Source organism: Dreissena polymorpha, chromosome 1 (assembly GCF_020536995.1).
Source record: "Dreissena polymorpha isolate Duluth1 chromosome 1, UMN_Dpol_1.0, whole genome shotgun sequence".
Lineage (NCBI taxonomy): Eukaryota > Metazoa > Mollusca > Bivalvia > Myida > Dreissenidae > Dreissena > Dreissena polymorpha.
Window position 1 is genome coordinate 133,000,840 of NC_068355.1, and position 19,360 is coordinate 133,020,199.

General features: G+C 37.9%; 1 protein-coding gene across 1 annotated transcript in view; it reads left to right on the plus strand.

Moving 5' to 3' along the window:
* LOC127850592 (dynein axonemal heavy chain 10-like) overlaps positions 1-19,360 on the plus strand; it is a 120,651-nt gene that overhangs the window by 52,201 nt on the left and 49,090 nt on the right. The window contains 12 exon segments of the mRNA XM_052383725.1: positions 2,688-2,788; positions 3,594-3,777; positions 4,768-4,902; positions 5,931-6,083; positions 6,893-7,081; positions 8,142-8,288; positions 10,735-10,926; positions 13,276-13,394; positions 14,247-14,541; positions 15,395-15,517; positions 16,274-16,408; positions 17,685-17,892. Of these exon segments, the coding sequence (XP_052239685.1) occupies positions 2,688-2,788; positions 3,594-3,777; positions 4,768-4,902; positions 5,931-6,083; positions 6,893-7,081; positions 8,142-8,288; positions 10,735-10,926; positions 13,276-13,394; positions 14,247-14,541; positions 15,395-15,517; positions 16,274-16,408; positions 17,685-17,892 (1,981 nt within the window).

The following is a 19,360-nucleotide window of genomic DNA, read 5'->3' on the forward strand; positions in this document are numbered from 1 at the left end:
ATCAAAGCTATTGCTTTCATACTTGCAACACTTATTAACTATCATAAGGGGACTGTGCAGGCAAAGTTATGTAACTCTGACTGGCATTTTGACAGAATAATGTGCCCTTTTATACTAAGAAAATTGGAAATTTGGTTTAGTTTTGTGTTTAGGTCCACTTTTTTCCTAAAGTATCAAAGATATTGCTTTCATACTTGCAAAACTTACTAACTATCGCAAGGGGACTGTGCAGGCAAAGTTATGTAACTCTGACTGGCATTTTGTGGGATTATGGGCCCTTTATACTTGAAAATTTGGTTAAGTTTTGTGTTTTGGTCCACTTTACCCCTAAAGTATCATAGATATTGCTTTCATACTTGGAATACTCGCAAACATCATAAGGGGACAGTAAAGGACAAGTTGCATAACTCTGGTTGTCATTTTTACGGAATTATGGCCCTTTTTTGACTTAGTAACTTTGAATTTATGGTTACATTTTGTGTTTAGATCCACTTTACTTCTAAAGTATCAAGGCTATTGCTTTTAAACTTTAAATACTTTCATGCTATCATGAGGGTACTGTACCAGGCAAGTTGAATTTTACCTTGACCTTTGAATGACCTTGACTCTCAAGGTCAAATTATTAAATTTTGCTAAAATTTCCATAACTTCTTTATTTATGATTAGATTCGATTGACACTTTGACAAAACAACTCTTACCTGACATACCACAATTGACTCCGTCCAAACCATCCCCCACGCCCCCCCTGAATCCCCCCCCCCCGAATCCCCTCTCAATCCCCCCCATTATTATTTTTTTTAATTAAAGATCATCTAATAAATGACCACCACACCCCCACACTATACCCCCCCAACCCCACCCCAAAAAATTAATTTTTATGCCCCCGGTAGGGTGACATATAGCAGTTGAACTGTCCGTCAGTATGTCAGTCAGTCTGTCTGTCCGTCCGAAAAAAACTTTAACATTGGCCATAAATTTTTCACTTTTTAAGATAGCAACTTGATATTTGGCATGCATGTGTATCTCATGGAGCTGCACATTTTGAGTGGTGAAAAGTCAAGGTCATCTTTCAAGGACAAATGTCAAATTTATGGTGTCTGTTCGTCAGAAAACTTTAACATTGGCCATAACTTTTTCAATATTGAAGATAGCAACTTGATATTGGCATGCATGTGTATCTCATGGAGCTGAACATTTTGAGTGGTGAAAGGTGAAGGTGAAGGTCATCATTCAAGGTCAAATGTCAATTACATGGCATCTGTCCGTTCGAAAACTTTAACATAGGCCATTACTTTTTTAATATTGAAGATAGCAACTTGATATTTGGCATGCATGTGTATCTCATGAAGCTGCACATTTTGAGTGGTCGAAGTTCAAGGTCATCCTTCAAGGTCATCCTTTAAGGTAAAAAAAAATTTAAATTCAAAGCGTTGTTCTCATGAAGCTGCACATTCTGAGTGATGGAAGTTCAAGGTCATCCTTCAAGGTCAAGGTCATCCTTCAAGGTCAAAGGTAAAAAAAATTAATTCAATGCAGCGTTATCATGAAGCTGCACATTTTGAGTGGTGTAGGGTCATGTTCATCCTTTAAGGTCAAGGTCATCCTTCAAGGTCAAAGGTCAAACAAAATATTTAAAATATCAAAGCGGCGTTATCATGAAGCTGCACATTTTGAGTGCAGGAAATTCAAGGTCAAGGTCAACCTTCAAGGTCAAAAAATTAAAAAATTTCAAAGCGGCGTTCTCATGAAGCTGCACATTTTGAGTGGTGGAAGTTCAAGGTTAAGGTCATCCTTCAAGGTTAAGGTCATCCTTCAAGGTCAAAGGTCAAAAAAATAATGATTTCAAAGCGGTGTTATCATGAAGCTGCACATTTTGAGTGGTGGAAGTTCAAGGTCAAGGTCATCCTTCAAGGTCAAGGTCATCCTTCAAGGTCAAAGGTAAAAAAATAATATTTCAAAGCGGCCTTTCATAAAGCTGCACATTTTAAGTGTTGGAAGTTCAAGGTCAAGGTCATCCTTCAAGGTCAAAGGTAAAAAAAAGACAAAAAAAAAACGGCGCAATAGGGGGCATTGTGTTCCTGACAAACACATCTCTTGTTTTTTTCAAACATGGTTAAAAAACACAAATATTTATTTTATTTTTATTTATATATATTTATTTTTTTGAAATACCGTCCAACCATCCCACCCAAGAATCCCCCCCCTCCTCCAAAAATTTTTTTTTTTGCATTTTTCTTGCATTTTTGGAAGATAATGTAATAAATGACCACCCCCCCACACTATACACCCCTCTCCACTCCACCCCTCCCTCCTTTGTGATTGAAATTGAGATAGGTCCCTACACCTTTAAAAAGAAAAATAGATGAGCGGTCTGCACCCTGCAAGGCCGTGCTCTTGTTTCTAAGGGCCATCGTTGTCCACCCTTGTTTTTCTTGGGGCCATGGCTGCCCACCCTTGATTTTCTTGGGGTCATGGTTGTCCACTCTTGTTTTCCTTGGGGCCATGGTTTCCCACCCATGTTCTTTCAATTCTTCTTGTAAAAGATGTCATCACATTTTTCTCAGAAACATATGTAGCAAACCACAAATTTGTGGGGCTATTGGCTAGTTGGCCCCTGTTAATTTCCATCTCTGATGTTGGCAGTTGAATAAACATGTATTCAGTTATTTTCCTTACTATGTTCCAGATTCGATCGCCGTTGTCCTCAAATGACCGCAAGAAATTCAACTCCGTGTTGATCATTGATGTTCATGCCCGAGACATCATCGACAGCTTTGTGAGAGACAGGTATGTTGTGTGTATGGTCACAAACTGAGATTTTAATTGAGTCTCGCTCTGGGAAAACAAGGCTTGCATTTCCGTAAGGTGTCTTCCCAGACTAGCCTGTGCAGCCCATGCAGGCTAATTAGGGAGACACTTTCTGTATTATTGTATTTTTTTTGTTCAAAGGAAGTCTCATTTTAGCAGAAATTTAGTTTACACGGAAAGTTTTGTCCCTGATTAGCTTGTGCAGATCTCTAAGGCTAATCTGGGACGACACTTTACGCAAATGCATTAAGCCTGTGTTGATCATTGATGTGCATGCTCGCTTAGCTCGAATTTCCGGTTATCTCAAACTCTCCTTGAAGCGCAAATTTTTTTCGCTACATATTCATATAAATTTATTTTCGATGGCTCGAAATCACGGAGGTCAATTTATCCGATGGCTCGAACTGTTTTCACAGTCCTTGCAAATAGACGAAGCCCTATTTTCTCAGAGCGCAGCTCATTTCTATTGATATTTTACCACAAATTATGAGAAGAACATTTAACAATATGTAATCCTATTAACCTATCCTACTCATAGGCAAAGTGAAAATGGATATGATAGCTCGCAGTCTGTACAGGTATTATGCTGTTGGCTGCTCATCAGTATCTTAGGGTTGGAAATGTAGCCTTTAAAACTTGAATCTAGAAAGAAAAGTCTTTAATTAAATTTCACTTTCAAAGGGACTACAAACATGCCAAAATATGTGTGTAAGTGGTTAAGGTTTAATAGTGTAACTTTTCTTCAATTACCCTGATATTTGCACTTGTTCAATCTTTCCGTCAGTATCATGGATGCCAATGAGTTTGAGTGGGAGTCTCAGCTGCGTTTCTACTGGGTGAAGGAGCCAGATGAGTTGATTGTGCGTCAGTGTACTGGAGAGTTTGGGTATGGCTACGAGTACATGGGTCTCAATGGGCGTCTGGTCATCACACCCCTCACTGACAGGATCTACCTTACTCTCACACAGGTATGGGGTTAGTTTGTGGTATTTTTTATCCTTCATTTATTACATTTGTATGTATCTACTGTTTATTTTAGTTCATGATAATGTCATGTTATTGGCTAGTTTAAAGAATGACAGGTATTTGGTACTGATCTTTTACAATAATGTTAAATCAGGGGTGCGATTTTTTTCAGCTGATTTCTTCCTTTTTTATGTCAAAATTGCTCAGCAAAAGAGTTTTTAATGTAGTGTTGAGTTTTGGTGTCACAGACAAAGGGCATTGGGTAGGATCCTCCCCAGAGATGTTTTCAATATCACACACCTGAATGTAAAATGTTTTATATATGAATAGAAAATGGCATTAATTCAAATAAACATGCTTCAATTTAAATGCTGATCTGGAGCCCTGAAACCTTGCCATTTAACAGATGTGAGCCTCACGCATGAGTAAATGGCTTAATGCATGTGCAAATATTTTCATCCCTGATAAGCAGTTCGCTTAAACTGGATTTTCGCAAAGTAGAAACTTTCATTCAACAAACAAAACTTAAAACACAGAAAGTGTCGTCCTAGATTAGCCTGTGCAGAGTACACAGCAGAATCTGCGACAACACTTTACTGACATGCATTAAGCCCCATGTTTGTTGACCAGGGCTAATTTGCCTCAAAAAGGCGTTGAAGAATATTTTGAGAGTTAAAAACTTCCTTAAATAAATAAAGGATATCCTTACATGATAAAGGAACTTCTGGTTGCCTTAACCCTTTTCTGCTCAGAAAAAAGTGAAAATGGCTATATGCAACCATCATAAAAGCAGAACAGCCTGCGAGTTACTCGCGGGTTGTTAAGGTTTTATGCTGTTTGCTGCTCATCAGTACTTGAGGGTTTGAAATGTAGCTTTTTAAACTTGATTCTATTTAAAAATAAGTCTTAAGGTTGATTTTCAAAGGGACTACAAATGGGTCAAAATATGTATCTCAGCAATAAAGTGTTCTCTGACCTTGTGTTTTGTGCAGGCCCTGTCCATGCAGCTGGGTGGAGCCCCTGCCGGCCCTGCGGGTACTGGGAAGACAGAGACTGTAAAGGACCTGGCCAAGGCCCTGGGGCTGCTGTGCGTGGTCACTAACTGTGGGGAGGGCATGGACTTCAAGGTATAACCCTGGTGTAGAGCTGTTTTACATACAGCTAAATGATTTTATAGAAGGCAACTCTAGGTGTGAACTTGTGCTTTACGTGTTTACCTGCCTTTGCACTGCTACTGCATCTGTGTGTCACCACAAACTGTCGAGAGGGCAAGGACTACAAAGTATGGCCATAGTATAGATCTGTTTATTTTAGCCACATGATTGATGCATGTATGTAAAGTGCAGTCGATTAGCAGTCTGCACAGGCTAATCATGGATGATACTTTCCATATACACTGGATTATTGTTTAGAAGAGACTTCCTTCAAATTAAAATATAATAACAGTGGAAAGTGCTGTCCATGATAATCCTGCACGGACTACACAAGCTTATCTTAGACATCACTTAACTGACATGCATTTAGCCCAGTATTCCCAGAACGCCTCTCTATTTAACCATCTTGTATTGAAAGCCTAAGGCTTATTGACACTCTATTGAGTTCATTTCCTGGTAACAATAGAAGTAATTGGTTTCTATTGGAAACAACTTATTAACTTATTTAAACTTGGAGCACACCTGTAGTTACTCACTATACTTTCATACCTGGCTTGGTAATTAAATATGTTTGTCTTCTTATGGTGGATTTTCAGATTAATGTAAAATCATTATTATAATTTTCTTTGATTTTGTGCATTGCCAATGCACAAATGCAACACAAACACAAAAAATGACCCATGCACAATCCTTTTTCCAAAATCAGAAATCCACTTATTTACACGTACACAACACAATCTTTTTTATATCATGCAGACAAATATAAAGGATTTCACAGTATTCTGCCTCATTGTTTCATTTTGCACTGATGGCAATTGACAAATCAGTGCAATTTAATTGACTCAATAAATATCCATTCAATATTTACAATTTTCCAAATATTAGAGTAATTATGCTAGTTGAGCAAGATTTGTTTCCCTGACTAGCCTGTGCAAACTGCACAGGCTAGTCTGGAATGACACGTAACTAACATGTATTTAGCTCCTTTTCCCTGATTTCAGGCGGTGGGTAAGATCTACTCTGGTCTGTGCCAGTGTGGAGCCTGGGGTTGCTTTGATGAGTTCAACCGTATTGACGTCTCCGTGCTGTCTGTCATCTCAACGCAGCTTAAGACTATACAGAATGCACTGGTGCTCAAACTGAAGAGGTTTCAGGTATGTATCACACGTGTCCATAGCTGTTTGGTATGTCCACAACAACCCTTACAACCTTCCAAATAATTCATTATTCTGAAAAAACAAATGTGGTGCCTATCATGGATATTTATGATAGCACAATTTATTTTTTGCAACTTAGCAGTCAGAATAGTGTTGTATCAATGCATATTTCGCACAAACTTTTAAATTTTAAAATAAATAAACTGCGCATAAAACATTGTCAAGTGCGTTATTTAATTTCAAATGTGTTGTATTTTATTGAAAATTGCTATCTTTTTTCGCCTTTTGAAAAGAAAAAACACGGAATATTATTGACACTTTTTGGAGATACCATTTTGAACAACTTTTTCATAATTGTTATGAATTAATTCCCTCATATAAGCTCTAAAGCTTAAGTCCTGCACTTGTAAATTGTATATTAGACTATCTCATATTATTGAAAAAAAAATTTGCATTGCAGTGTTAAAATGAGCCATGTTCTGGTATTGGCTTAATGTATTTGTTTGAAGTATTGTCCCAGATTAGCCTGCACAGGCTGATCAATAACAACACTTTCTGCTGTTATCGTATTGTTATCATTTAAAGAGGTTTCTTGTGAACAAATTAAGTAGAGGCAGAAAATGTCATCCCAGATTAGCTTATTCCGACTGCACAGGCTAATCTGAGATGGCACTAGGCCCATGCATTTAGCCTCATTTTCCCAGAGCGCAGCTCAATAAAATAATAATAATAAAAGTAAGAACTTGCTTTACTAAACTGCCAATTTCTATTACAATCAACTTAATCGTTGCCCTCTGTTTCCCCAGTTTGAAGGAGTGGAGATCAATATGGACTGCCGTGTGGGTATCTTCATCACCATGAACCCTGGCTACGCAGGCCGCACTGAGCTCCCAGAGTCTGTGAAGGCGCTTTTCCGTCCTGTTGTGGTCATAGTCCCAGATCTGCAGCAGATCTGTGAGATCATGTTGTTCTCTGAGGGCTTCTTGATGGCAAAGGTATGCAAATATTATTTCAGGGAAAAAAAATTCACAATCATCAATCCATTTCTTATGGTATTACCTAAATAGAAAACATCTACACAAAAACGTTGTTTGCCATTCATGTTATATCTGACTATTATCCTGATTTTTTGCAGATTTTTCATCTTATACACCAGGGATGATGGAATTTCATATGTACCATGTTCTGGGAAATGGGGATTAATGCATGTTCGTAAAGCGTCCTCACTGATAAGAAACTGCAGTCCACACAGGCTTATCATGGATGACACTTTACACCTTTCTGGAAAATTTTGTAATTTTTTATGGATTCTTTTTGGAAATTTCTTTTAAATTAAAATCCAATTAAGGTGAAAAGCTTTGTTCCTGAGTACATAAACCAATTCTTTTTAACTTTACAATGAAAATTTGATTTATAAGCAATAGAAAAATATACATGTTTAAAATTGTGTTAATATCATTTACATGTTGTACTAAACAAAGAATTACATAATTGCAAATGTTTACTGCCATGTTGGATTTGATTTTGAATAGTTTTAGTGAGTTACATTTACAAGAATATTCTTCATTTTAAGACTAAATGAGTTAATGGATACCGGCCTAACGTATTCCGTTGCTATATATACTAATGATACATATACAATCTATCTTACTGAATATTAGTTTGCTGTAATCGGTAGACACACAAAGATCTCTTGCATTCTTTTTGCCCAAGGCGTTTTGTTGAAGGATTTGTAGTACATGAATTGAATAATGCAACCAAGTGAGGCTACATACCAATAAAAGTCAACTCAATTCATGACTGACAAGCAGCCAGCAGTGAATGTTTTCCCTACAGATACTTGCCAAGAAGATAATGGTGTTGTTCAGCCTTGACATGAGCAGTTTTCCAAGCAATACCACATACCGGCTTAATGCATTTGCGTGAAGTGTCGTCACAGATTAGCCTGTGCTGTTCACACAGGCTGATCAGGGAAGACACTTTGCGCCTACAATGGATTTTTGCAAAGAAGAGCCATCCTTTAAACAGAAATACCATAAAAATGTTTACTTACAGATTCTGGCCAAGAAGATGACAGTGTTGTACAAACTTGCGCGTGAACAACTCTCCAAGCAGTACCACTATGACTTCGGGCTCAGGGCTCTCAAGTCTGTACTGGTCATGGCCGGAGAGCTGAAGAGAGGATCGCCAGACCTTCCAGAGGTGGGTAGTTTAAATCCTAGCCCGTTCAGAAGCAAAGTAAAAAAGGCTTTATGCAGGGGCGTAGATAACCTTCAAACATTGGGATGGCGATCAAGTTTCTGTACTGGGAACATAATGGGGTTCGTTTGAGAGCGTTGTCCTCTCCCGTGGTTTAGAAAATTTTTACAATTACAATAAATATGGTGCGTTTTGTGGGATATAAATGCTCGATTTTTGTCTCACTCTCAGTTTGTCACGAAATCAGTTTGTCCAATGCCACCGACGACGACCCAGAAATCTCAACAGTTATTTTTGTCTTTCCAAAAACTCATGCTAATTAAAACATAAAATAAAGTAAATGTTTATGTATTTTAATGATGGAGTTTGACAAGTAATATGAGGAATAATTACATTAACATTACATTCACAACACTTTATTTTATTACTGATGGACATGTTTAACACCTGAAATGGGAAGACTGTAATAGATAACCACATGAAAATACACAACAACCAATACAATATGACATGATCAGTAAAGAATATTTCCACATTTCGAGCACTATTAAAGTACTGAACCAGGATGAATAAATATTATTAAATTAAGTTAAATAAACAAATATATAGGCATAATTCAATGATAAAGTCCCTAGAACTGATTAGGAATACTCATTTTCAACATTAAACAATTAGATATATGATACTGTTTCAATGATTTCTAATCAAATAATAACTGTTATACTTAGAGAACAAAATATTTTCAATCAAATTAAAGGAACTGTCAACCATGACGACGAAGAAAAGAAAAGTTGTAAAATACCGCATTTTTTTACAATTATTAGTTTATATTGATTATAATATCACAACTGGTATATTATATTACTTGAAAAAAGTTAATATTTTCAGTATATTAGGTAATAAAATTTCGCGATATGAAATCGAAAGTACATCGCGAAAATAGGTGACATAACGATACACACTCTATAAATAACGTAAGTAGATTGATAATTTTATATATAAAATATATATGCAATTCACTACGCATGCATAATTTGCATTCCTGGGTTTACCACGTGACAATGATGATCAATCTACTGGCGTTATTTATAGTTAACTGGTAGTTACCTGGTAGACTTACCCAGTAAAACTTATTATCGAATATACTGATTATATGGAACTCGTGATATTTAAATCAATATAAACTAATAATTGTAAAAAAATACGGTATTTTACAACTTTTCTTTTCTTCGTCATCGTGGTTGACAGTTCCTTTAATGTTTTTCACGTGTATATTTACTCAAAATTGTTTTAAGTGGCAGTTAACTTTGAATTAAAGCGATCAATCAAAATTAAAAGAATAGCCTGTCCTTAATCAAAACACAGACAGTGCAATCACTGAAGAGAACAATAAAACAATTTACGCAATGACATTTACCTTGGCCCCTGGTTTATGACACCTTACAAGCGATATTGACACATCACTATTGACAACCTCGGAGCAGACGGAGAGGGGACACATGGCTTTTGCACCTACGGCGCGTGATTACACAAAAAACTGGTTTTGGGGGGCAATTTTTAGTGATTTTACGTTTTTGTATATAAAGACGACTAGCCGAAATATTGGGGAGGTGGTCGCCTCCCCTGCCTCCTCATTACCTACGCCCCTGGCTATATGTAACCAGCATAAAAGCAGAACAGCCTGTGAGTAACTTGCAGTCTGTTCTAGTTTTATGTTGTTTGCATCTGAATCAGTATCTTAGGGTTGCAAATATATAGCCTTAAAAACTGGAATACATTAAGTAAAATCTTTTATTTAATTTAATTTGATTTTCTAAGGGATTTCAAACAAGGCAAAAAGCTTATCTGAGTTGTAAAGGGTTAAAGTCTACAAATGTGTCATAAGCAAAAACATGCGAGTAATCATGAACGAGGTGGGGAATATTGGGACTTCCTTAAAATACTCTTAATTACACAAAACTGTATATCAAATAAAGTGAACAATAGGAATAATTAAATAGTGCTTCAAATACATAAATTTATCTTGATTCGCAGTTAAGTTGCGTAGAATCGCAATCAATATTCAATCACAAGTAACTGGGATGGCTCAATACTCTTGATTTGTCTTATGGCATGAAAGCAAAAGTGAGAAAATTATAGAATTAATATTTATACTTGCTTTCCAGACTAGTTAACAAATCGCATGATTAAAATCAATTTATTGAATTTCTGTTGTATTTTGAGCCCTGTTGTGGGAAAACTTGGCATAATATATGTACATAAGGTGTAATGCAAGATTTACCTGTGCAGGACCACACAGGCTAATCAGGGACAACACTTAGACTGATTAGAAAACATTTCTTTTAAACGAGAAATTCCTGAAAAGGGGAAAGTGTACTCCACATCACTGCACAGGCTAATCTTGGATGGCAATTTATGCACATGCATTAAACCCTGTTTTTGTCCCTAGGACGTGGTGCTGATGAGAGCCCTGCGTGACATGAACCTGCCCAAGTTTGTGTTTGAGGACGTCCCACTGTTCCTGGGTCTAATTGGGGATCTGTTCCCGGGTCTAGACTGCCCTAGAGTCCGGTACCCGAACTTTAACGACGCCGTAGAGGCCATCTTGGTGGAGAACAACTACGAGATGTTACCTGTGCAGGTTAGATTCGGGTGGTCTAGTTTCTTGTGTCCTCAGAATCTATTTTACAACAAGAGGCTTATAGCAATTTTTTTTTTGTCCTTGATTATGTCCATCTATCCAACTTATGTTAACGATAATCAACTGTTTATTTGGCACACAACGCAAGCTGCACTTATTCTTAGATACTTTTAAAGTTGGTGATCTTGACATTCTGTATCATCCATATATAGAGAAGAGATTTTTCTGCAGATCTGCAGATTTCTGCACATTCAATTAACCCAGGACTCATTTCTGAGGTTGTTTTTATTCATAAAAAATTTGGGGTTGAGGGGTTTGTCAGTACAAAAAACTTCATTGCATACTTCATAAGAGACCAGAAAATCTGATTTTGTAACCTCTCCACATTTTAATGTTGTTTGCATCTCAATCAGTATATAGTTGCCAGTTTGTCCTTCCTTACTTACTTACTTCCGTCACATTTTTGCTACCGTTTCTCATAGCGCCTTCCATACTTAACCAATCGCTTTCATATTGGGCATGTAGGTACCTTGCATGGACCTCTACCTTTTGATGAGGTTTGAGGTCACTGGGGTCAAGGTCAAGGTCACCGAGGCTAATAATAGACTTCCTTCCGTCACACTTTTGCAACCGTTTCTCATAGCGAATCAATACTTTACCAATCACTTTCATACTTGGCATGTAGGTACCTTACATGGACCTCTACCTTTTGATGGGGTTTGAGGTCACTGGGGTCAAGGTCACCGAGGCTAATAATAGACTTCCTTCGTCACACTTTTGCTACCGTTTCTCATAGCGCCTTGAATACTTTACCAATGGCTTTCATATTTGGCATGTAGGTGCCTTGCATGGACCTCTACCTTTTGATGAGGTTTGAGGTCACTGGGGTCAACGTCACCGAGGCTAAAGATAGACTTACTTCCGTCACACTTTTGCTACCGTTTCTCATAGCGCCTTCAATACTTTACCAATCACTTTCATATTTGGCATGTAGGTACCTTGCATGGACCTCTACCTTTTGATGAGGTTTGAGGTCACTGGGTCAAGGTCACCGAGACAAATAATAGATTTTTTAGGTGTTTATTAACACAAACATTGACAAAGCACATCATCGGGGAGCATCCATCAGTTTCACTGATATTCTTGTTTAATTGCAACCAGCTAGGCATGCATATGGAAAAAAAAAACGAGTGATGTCATTTGCTGTTGTTTCCAAATCTTCCAATCAAATCGGTCTTTAATGTCAGTAATTTATTTTCTGATTTTGAAAATGGAGTTGTTCTGATTATAAGGAAGTTAAGTACAAATGGACCTTGCTCTGTGAAATGGGGGTTTAATGGATGTGCGTATAGTGTTGTCCAAGATTAGCCTGTGCAGTCAGCACAGGCTAATCAGGGACAACACCTTCTGCTTTAAAGGTAATTTTTCATTTCAAGGAAGACTCTACTTCACGAAAATCCAGTTTAGGTGAAAGTGTTGTCTCTGATTAGCCTGTGTTGACTACACAGGCTAATCTGGGACAACACTTTACACACTTGCATTAAACACCCTTTTCACAGAGTGCAGCTCAAATTGAAGTAGGAATTGCTTCAAACAACTATGAATGTGAATCAGAAAGCAATACCAGTTTCTAAATGGTTGAGGAAAATCAAGAACTAATGTTACTTTGTTTAAATATTGTTTAGTTAAGTTTAGTTAACAACACTGTAAAAACACTGGCCATATTGTGAATGTAAAATCATTGAGCAAAAATAAAAGATTGTTGTCATCATTCAAAGGGGTTGGGAAACAAAATGAGGAACATAACAGAATTCACTTAATCAATTCCGTTAAATTTGCATCCGCAATACATACAATGTGAATTTAAAGAACAAAAACTTATGTGTAATTGAGCGTTTATTTCTATGTCTGTTTTAAGATTATTGTCACATATTTATGCGCATCTGGTTGTCCAAAATCAGCCTACAAAATGTTTCGTCTGTCTGACTTCTTGTCAAGTTCACTGCTGAACATATTCTAGCCTGACTTTAACCCATTTATGCCTAGTGGACTCTCACATCCTTCTAAATTGGATCAATTTATTTCCAAAATTAGGGATGTCTAGTATATTTATTTCTATATTTAGAATATTTTTAACAGAAATTCCTTGAAGCAAACAGCACAGACCCTGATGAGACGTCGCATCATGCTATGTCCCATCTGGGTCTACACTGTTTGCCAATGCCTTTTTTCTAGACCCTAGGCATAAATGGGTTTACCTTGAACTGTATGTTGATATATCAGTTAACCTATATGTATCTTAATATACTGCTCACTTAGAATATTGCATGTGTCTGTGTGACCCTCCAGGTTGACAAAGTTGTGCAGATGTATGAGACTATGATGACACGTCACACAACCATGATTGTGGGGCCCACCGGCGGTGGCAAATCGGTCGTCATCAACACGCTCGCCCAGGCACAAACCAAGTCAGTAGTGGAAATAGCTTGTTTTTAAACCTTCAGTGCTTAGATAAGCACTCAGAAGTGTTTGTAGTCCATGAGAAAATCAACTCAAATGAAAGACATTTCTTATTAGAGTCAAGTTTTAAAGGTTTCATTTCCAATCTTTTTATACTGGTGAGCAGTAACCAGTATGAAGCCTGAAAAGAATTCGAGTGAATTGCAGGATGTTCTGGTTTTATGCTGGATGCATACATGTATACCTTTTTTCTGTTTGCTCTTGAGTGGGAAATTGTTAATCCAGAGTTAACTTAGTTCAACCATCTGATCTTACTGCAATATTTTATGATTGACAGTGTGTTTAGCCATTAATAAAGCATGGTCTTCAATGATTGATAGACCTTTCCTGTGCCAATATTTGTTCACATTTATTGGTGTTTAACATACTTCAATGTCAGTAAGAATGGTTATATGTCACTAAGTATCATGTTGTATCTTACTTAATACCCCTGAAAATGAAATCTGACAGGGTTTATATGTTGGAGTCACCCTGTTGGTCCGACAGTCAGCATTAAATGAGCTTGTTCAGGAAAAACTGGGCTTAATGCATGTGCGTATAGTGTCGTCCCAGAGTAGCCTGTGCAGTCCGCACAGGCTTATCAGGGACGACACTTTCCGCCTAAATTGGATTTTTGCTAAGACTTCATTTAAACGAAAAATGTCAAAAAAACGGAAAGTGTCGTCCCTGATTAGCCTGTGCTGACTGCACAGGCTAATTTGGGACCACACTTTACGCACATGCATTAAGCCCTGTTTTCCCAGAGCGCAACTCAATTGTAATTTATGATATATAACAATTATTACGGCATCTGTTTGCAGACTTGGAACAACAACAAAGCTGTACACAATCAACCCAAAGGATCGCAGCGTCATAGAACTCTACGGCATACTGGACCCGGTCACGCGTGACTGGACCGACGGGCTGCTGTCCAACATCTTCAGAGAGATCAATCGCCCAACAGACAAGAATGAGAAGAAGTATATTGTGTATGATGGGGATGTTGATGCGTTGTGGGTGGAAAACATGAACTCGGTCATGGATGATAACAGACTGATGACCCTCGCCAATGGTGAACGTATTCGACTCCAGAAACACTGTGCCATGTTGTTTGAGGTTAGACATTGGTGATTTCTGTTGTTAAATGTTAATTTTTGGATACTCTCTTATTGTTAGATGTTGGTGAATTCTGTTGTTAACCCTTTCCTGATCAGATACGCACTTTGACACGTTTGTAGTGCCTTAGAAAATCAAATTGAATTACAGACCTTTCTTACTAAATTCAGGTTTTAAAGGCTTCATTTCCAACCTTAAGATACTGATAAGCAGCAAACAGCATAAAACCTGAACAGCCTGCAAATAATTAGCAAGCTGCTCTGATTTTATGCTGGTTGCACATTGCCATTTCCCTTTGCTTCTGAGTTGAAAAGGGTTAAATGATGGATATCACATGAATGGGTGTTATTAGAAGAATATATATTTTTTTAGTCATAGTTAATAGTTTAAAAACAATTCCCCATATTGCTCTTCAAACATTTATACAAATATGTTACTATATTTTGTTAGTCCTGGTAGAATGTTTCTTGAGTGAATAAAGTCATGTTCACATTTGACACTGAATGTGGTTTTGTTTATGTCCATATAGGAATTAACCTATTGATTAAAAACAACATTGAATATGAGCCTTGTTCTGAGAAAACTGGGCATAATGCATGTGTGTAAAGTGTTGTCACAGATAAGCCTGTGCAACCCACACAGGCTAATCAGGGATGACACTTTCTGCATACACTGGATTTTGGTTTAGAAAAGACTGCCTATAAAAGTAAAGTTCCATTAAAACCGAAAGTGTTGTCCCTGATTAGCCTGTGCGGACGCACGGGTTAATCTGGGACAACACTTTATGCACTTGCATTGAGCCCAGTTTTTCCATGACAAATCTCATGCATAACTGATTATCCTCTTTCTACAGGTGTTTGACCTGCAGTACGCCTCCCCGGCCACTGTGTCCCGCTGTGGCATGGTGTACGTCGACCCCAAGAACCTGGGATACCATCCGTTCTGGAAGAAGTGGGTCAAATCACGCACTGGCAAGGTATGTCCAGAGTTTACGCTAGGTTACAATACACTTGATACACTTGACAACATACATTGCAAGTTGTCTTAAGACGGGCTTATTTTGAATGCAGCAACGTATTTTTGCTGAGAGAAATATGTGTCATTTTCAATAGTTTGTTATTATAATATAATCAATTATTTTATGTTGTACAACAGTATTACCTATAAGAATCATTCCAAGAAATCTTTGAAACTGTTGTTCATTTTTATTCAGGGAGAAACACATAACACTGGACTGATGTTCTATTTATTTCCTTTTTGCATTTGATCATTTAGTAGTAATAAGGGATTAATTAAATGTGATTTTTTATAAGACCTTTTATTTATCCAAAATGAAACTCATATTCAACGGCAGAAAGGATTACACCAATACATGTGATGTCAGATGAAAAATATAGTAAAAATCCCAACATTATGAAATCATAGCCTGTTTTGATTTTAAAATTAGCCTTGTATGAACCAATGTGCTGCGTTATAGGAAAACTTGAATTAATTCATGTGCATAAAGTGTGATCTCAGATAAGCCTGTGCACACAGGATACTCAGGAACAACACTTTCCGCCTATACTTAATTTTCATTTAGAAGAGACCTCCTTTTAATGAAAAATTTCATTAAAGCGGAAAGTGTCATCCCTGATTAGCATGTGCGGACTGCACAGGCCAACCTGAGATGACACTTTATGCACGTGCATTAAGCCCATTTTTCCCATGATGAGGCTCAACTGTGCTGTAGGTGGAGAAGGAAAACCTCCATAGGCTCTATGACAAGTACGTTCCCACGCTGATTGACATGGTCGTGGAGGGGATCATCGATGGACGCCAGGGCGAGAAGATGAAGACCATCATACCGCTCACTAACCTCAATATGGTAGGTGCTCTAGTGTTGTTTTCTGGTCTTATTTGGGACTGAAATTTGGGGTGCTATTCTGAATGTCAAAAAGCATATATTTTTCCCGAATGACTGCTTCAAATCCCTATTTGAAGATTAAAAATATATATTAATTTTCTTTGGTAAATAAAATGCAACATTTTGTTGAAATCCCTATTAAGCCTTATGGTTTGAACCTCAGAAAATATAATATTGAAAAATCAAATGATAAATTTTGAAGTATTTTAAGCAAAAGCAATACACCAATTTCCCAATTTTAGTTATAACAACACGATTTTTTCCAAAACAAAGGGCCCCGGTTCCATTCCCAAAATAATGAGAAATAAAACTGGGCTTGGAAACAGCCTTAATGTGTTTTAGAAACAGTATAAGGTCTTGCTAAACTCCTCGAGCTCAATATCGTATGTTCTTAATATGGAATTATTTAAACCCATTTATTTTACTTAAGCCTAAGGGTTATTGTAACACTCAAGTCAGTTTCCTTAATAGAACCAGTACTCAGTGTCTTTTGAGGAGATCTAAAGAACTTGTCCACAGTGGGGATCAAACCCATGACCTTTCAGTCGCAAGGTGGACACCATATCCACAACTACCCGGCTACCTTAGAGTCAATGAGGGTACTGGACTTTGAGTCTTCAGTTTCAAAAATTTATTAATCATCTTTTTCAAGAGCTTCCCTCTCCATAAAAGAAATTTGGGAAGCATGTGCAATTTATATTAAAAAGAATTTTAATGTAGGGTATATAGGTATTTAATAAGCTTGTCTTGTATAATACAAAAAATTAAACCCGGCAACAACTATCCATTAAAATTGCAGTTTAACACAATCAACACCTCTTTGACAGTAAACATATCACCAACTCAACATTTCTCAACACATTCCTCAACATTAGCATTCTGAGAAACTGGGCTTAATGCATGCGCGTTGTGTGTCCTCCCAGTTTAGCCTGTGCAGTCCCAAACGCTTACCAGGGACGACATTTTCTGCCTATTAACTGCATTTCAAATTAAAATCTCTGTAAAGTAGAAATTCCATAGAAGCGGAAAAAGTCAGCCCTATTAGCCTGTGTGGACTTCACAGGCTAAAATGGGATGACACTTAACGCACATGCATAAAGCCCCATTTTCCCAGAGTGCAGGTCAAATATAAAAGCGTTCAATATTTAGCCATAAACATCGCTGTTTTACACAATCTACACATCTTTGTATACATACCACAAAATCAACATTCCTCTATGTAATCTTCCCCTTCCAGGTGACCCAGCTGGCCAACATGTTGGACTCGATCATCGTGAAGGAGATACAGGAAGCTGACGAGCTAGAGGCGGTCTTCATACAGGCCCTTACGTGGTCCATAGGGGCCGGGCTTCTGGAGGATGGGCGCATAAAGTTTGACGCCCAGGTCAAGACTATGGCTGCTATGCAGAACATCAGCGACGACAACAAGACCATGGCCGGGCTTGGTGGGTTTTAAAAATAATAAAATATTTGAGTTGTGTTCTGTGAAAACTGGGCTTAATGCAAATGCATAAAGTGTCGTACCAGATTAGCCTGTGTAGTCTGCACAGGCTGATAAGGGACGACACTTTTCACTTTATGGTATTTTTTGTTTAAAGGAAGTCTCCTCTAAGTAAAAATGCAGTTTAGGCGGAAAGCGTTTCCCTAATTAGGTTATGCAGACTGCACAGGCTTATCTGGGAGTGACTTTTCCCACATGTTAGGTTATGCAGACTGCACAGGCTTATCTGGGAGTGACTTTACCCACATGTTAGATTATGCAGACTGCACAGGCTTATCTAGGAGTGACTTTACCCACATGTTAGGTTATGCAGACTACACAGGCTTATCTGGGAGTGACTTTACCCACATGTTTGGTTATGCAGACTACACAGGCTTATCTGGGAGTGACTTTTCCCACATGTTAGGTTATGCAGACTGCACAGGCTTATCTGGGAGTGACTTTTCCCACATGTTAGGTTATGCAGACTGCACAGGCTTATCTGGGAGTGACTTTACCCACACGTTTGGTTATGCAGACTACACAGGCTTATCTGGGAGTGACTTTTCCCACATGTTAGGTTATGCAGACTGCACAGGCTTATCTAGGAGTGACTTTACCCACATGTTAGATTATGCAGACTGCACAGGCTTATCTGGGAGTGACTTTACCCACACGTTTGGTTATGCAGACTACACAGGCTTATCTGGGAGTGACTTTACCCACATGTTAGGTTATGCAGACTGCACAGGCTTATCTAGGAGTGACTTTACCCACATGTTAGGTTATGCAGACTACACAGGCTTATCTGGGAGTGACTTTACCCACATGTTTGGTTATGCAGACTACACAGGCTTATCTGGGAGTGACTTTACCCACACGTTAGGTTATGCAGACTACACAGGCTTATCTGGGAGTGACTTTACCCACATGTTAGGTTATGCAGACTGCACAGGCTTATCTAGGAGTGACTTTACCCACATGTTAGGTTATGCAGACTGCACAGGCTTATCTGGGAGTGACTTTACCCACATGTTAGGTTATGCAGACTGCACAGGCTTATCTGGGAGTGACTTTACCCACATGTTAGATTTTCCCAGAGCGTAGCTTATTCAGTTGTTTGTGTTTTAATGTTTGTAGTCTTCCACCGCCTTAAGGCAGCATTATGTGAGGACTTCAATTGTGAATTTTGTAGAATTAATGTGTTTATATGTAAAATCATTTTGTCGGTTTGTAGAGGATTTCACAAGCTTCATTTTTGACATTTCTGAACTTGTTATTCATTATGCAAATTGGTTCAGATTTAATCAAGTCATTTCATGTGAATATCATATGTTTGACTTCGCATTAGGTAAAGGTAATGGTGTGTTAGTTATGTTCTATAAATGGAAACAAGTTCACTGTAGCTGGATGTGTGCGAAGTTTATGGCTAG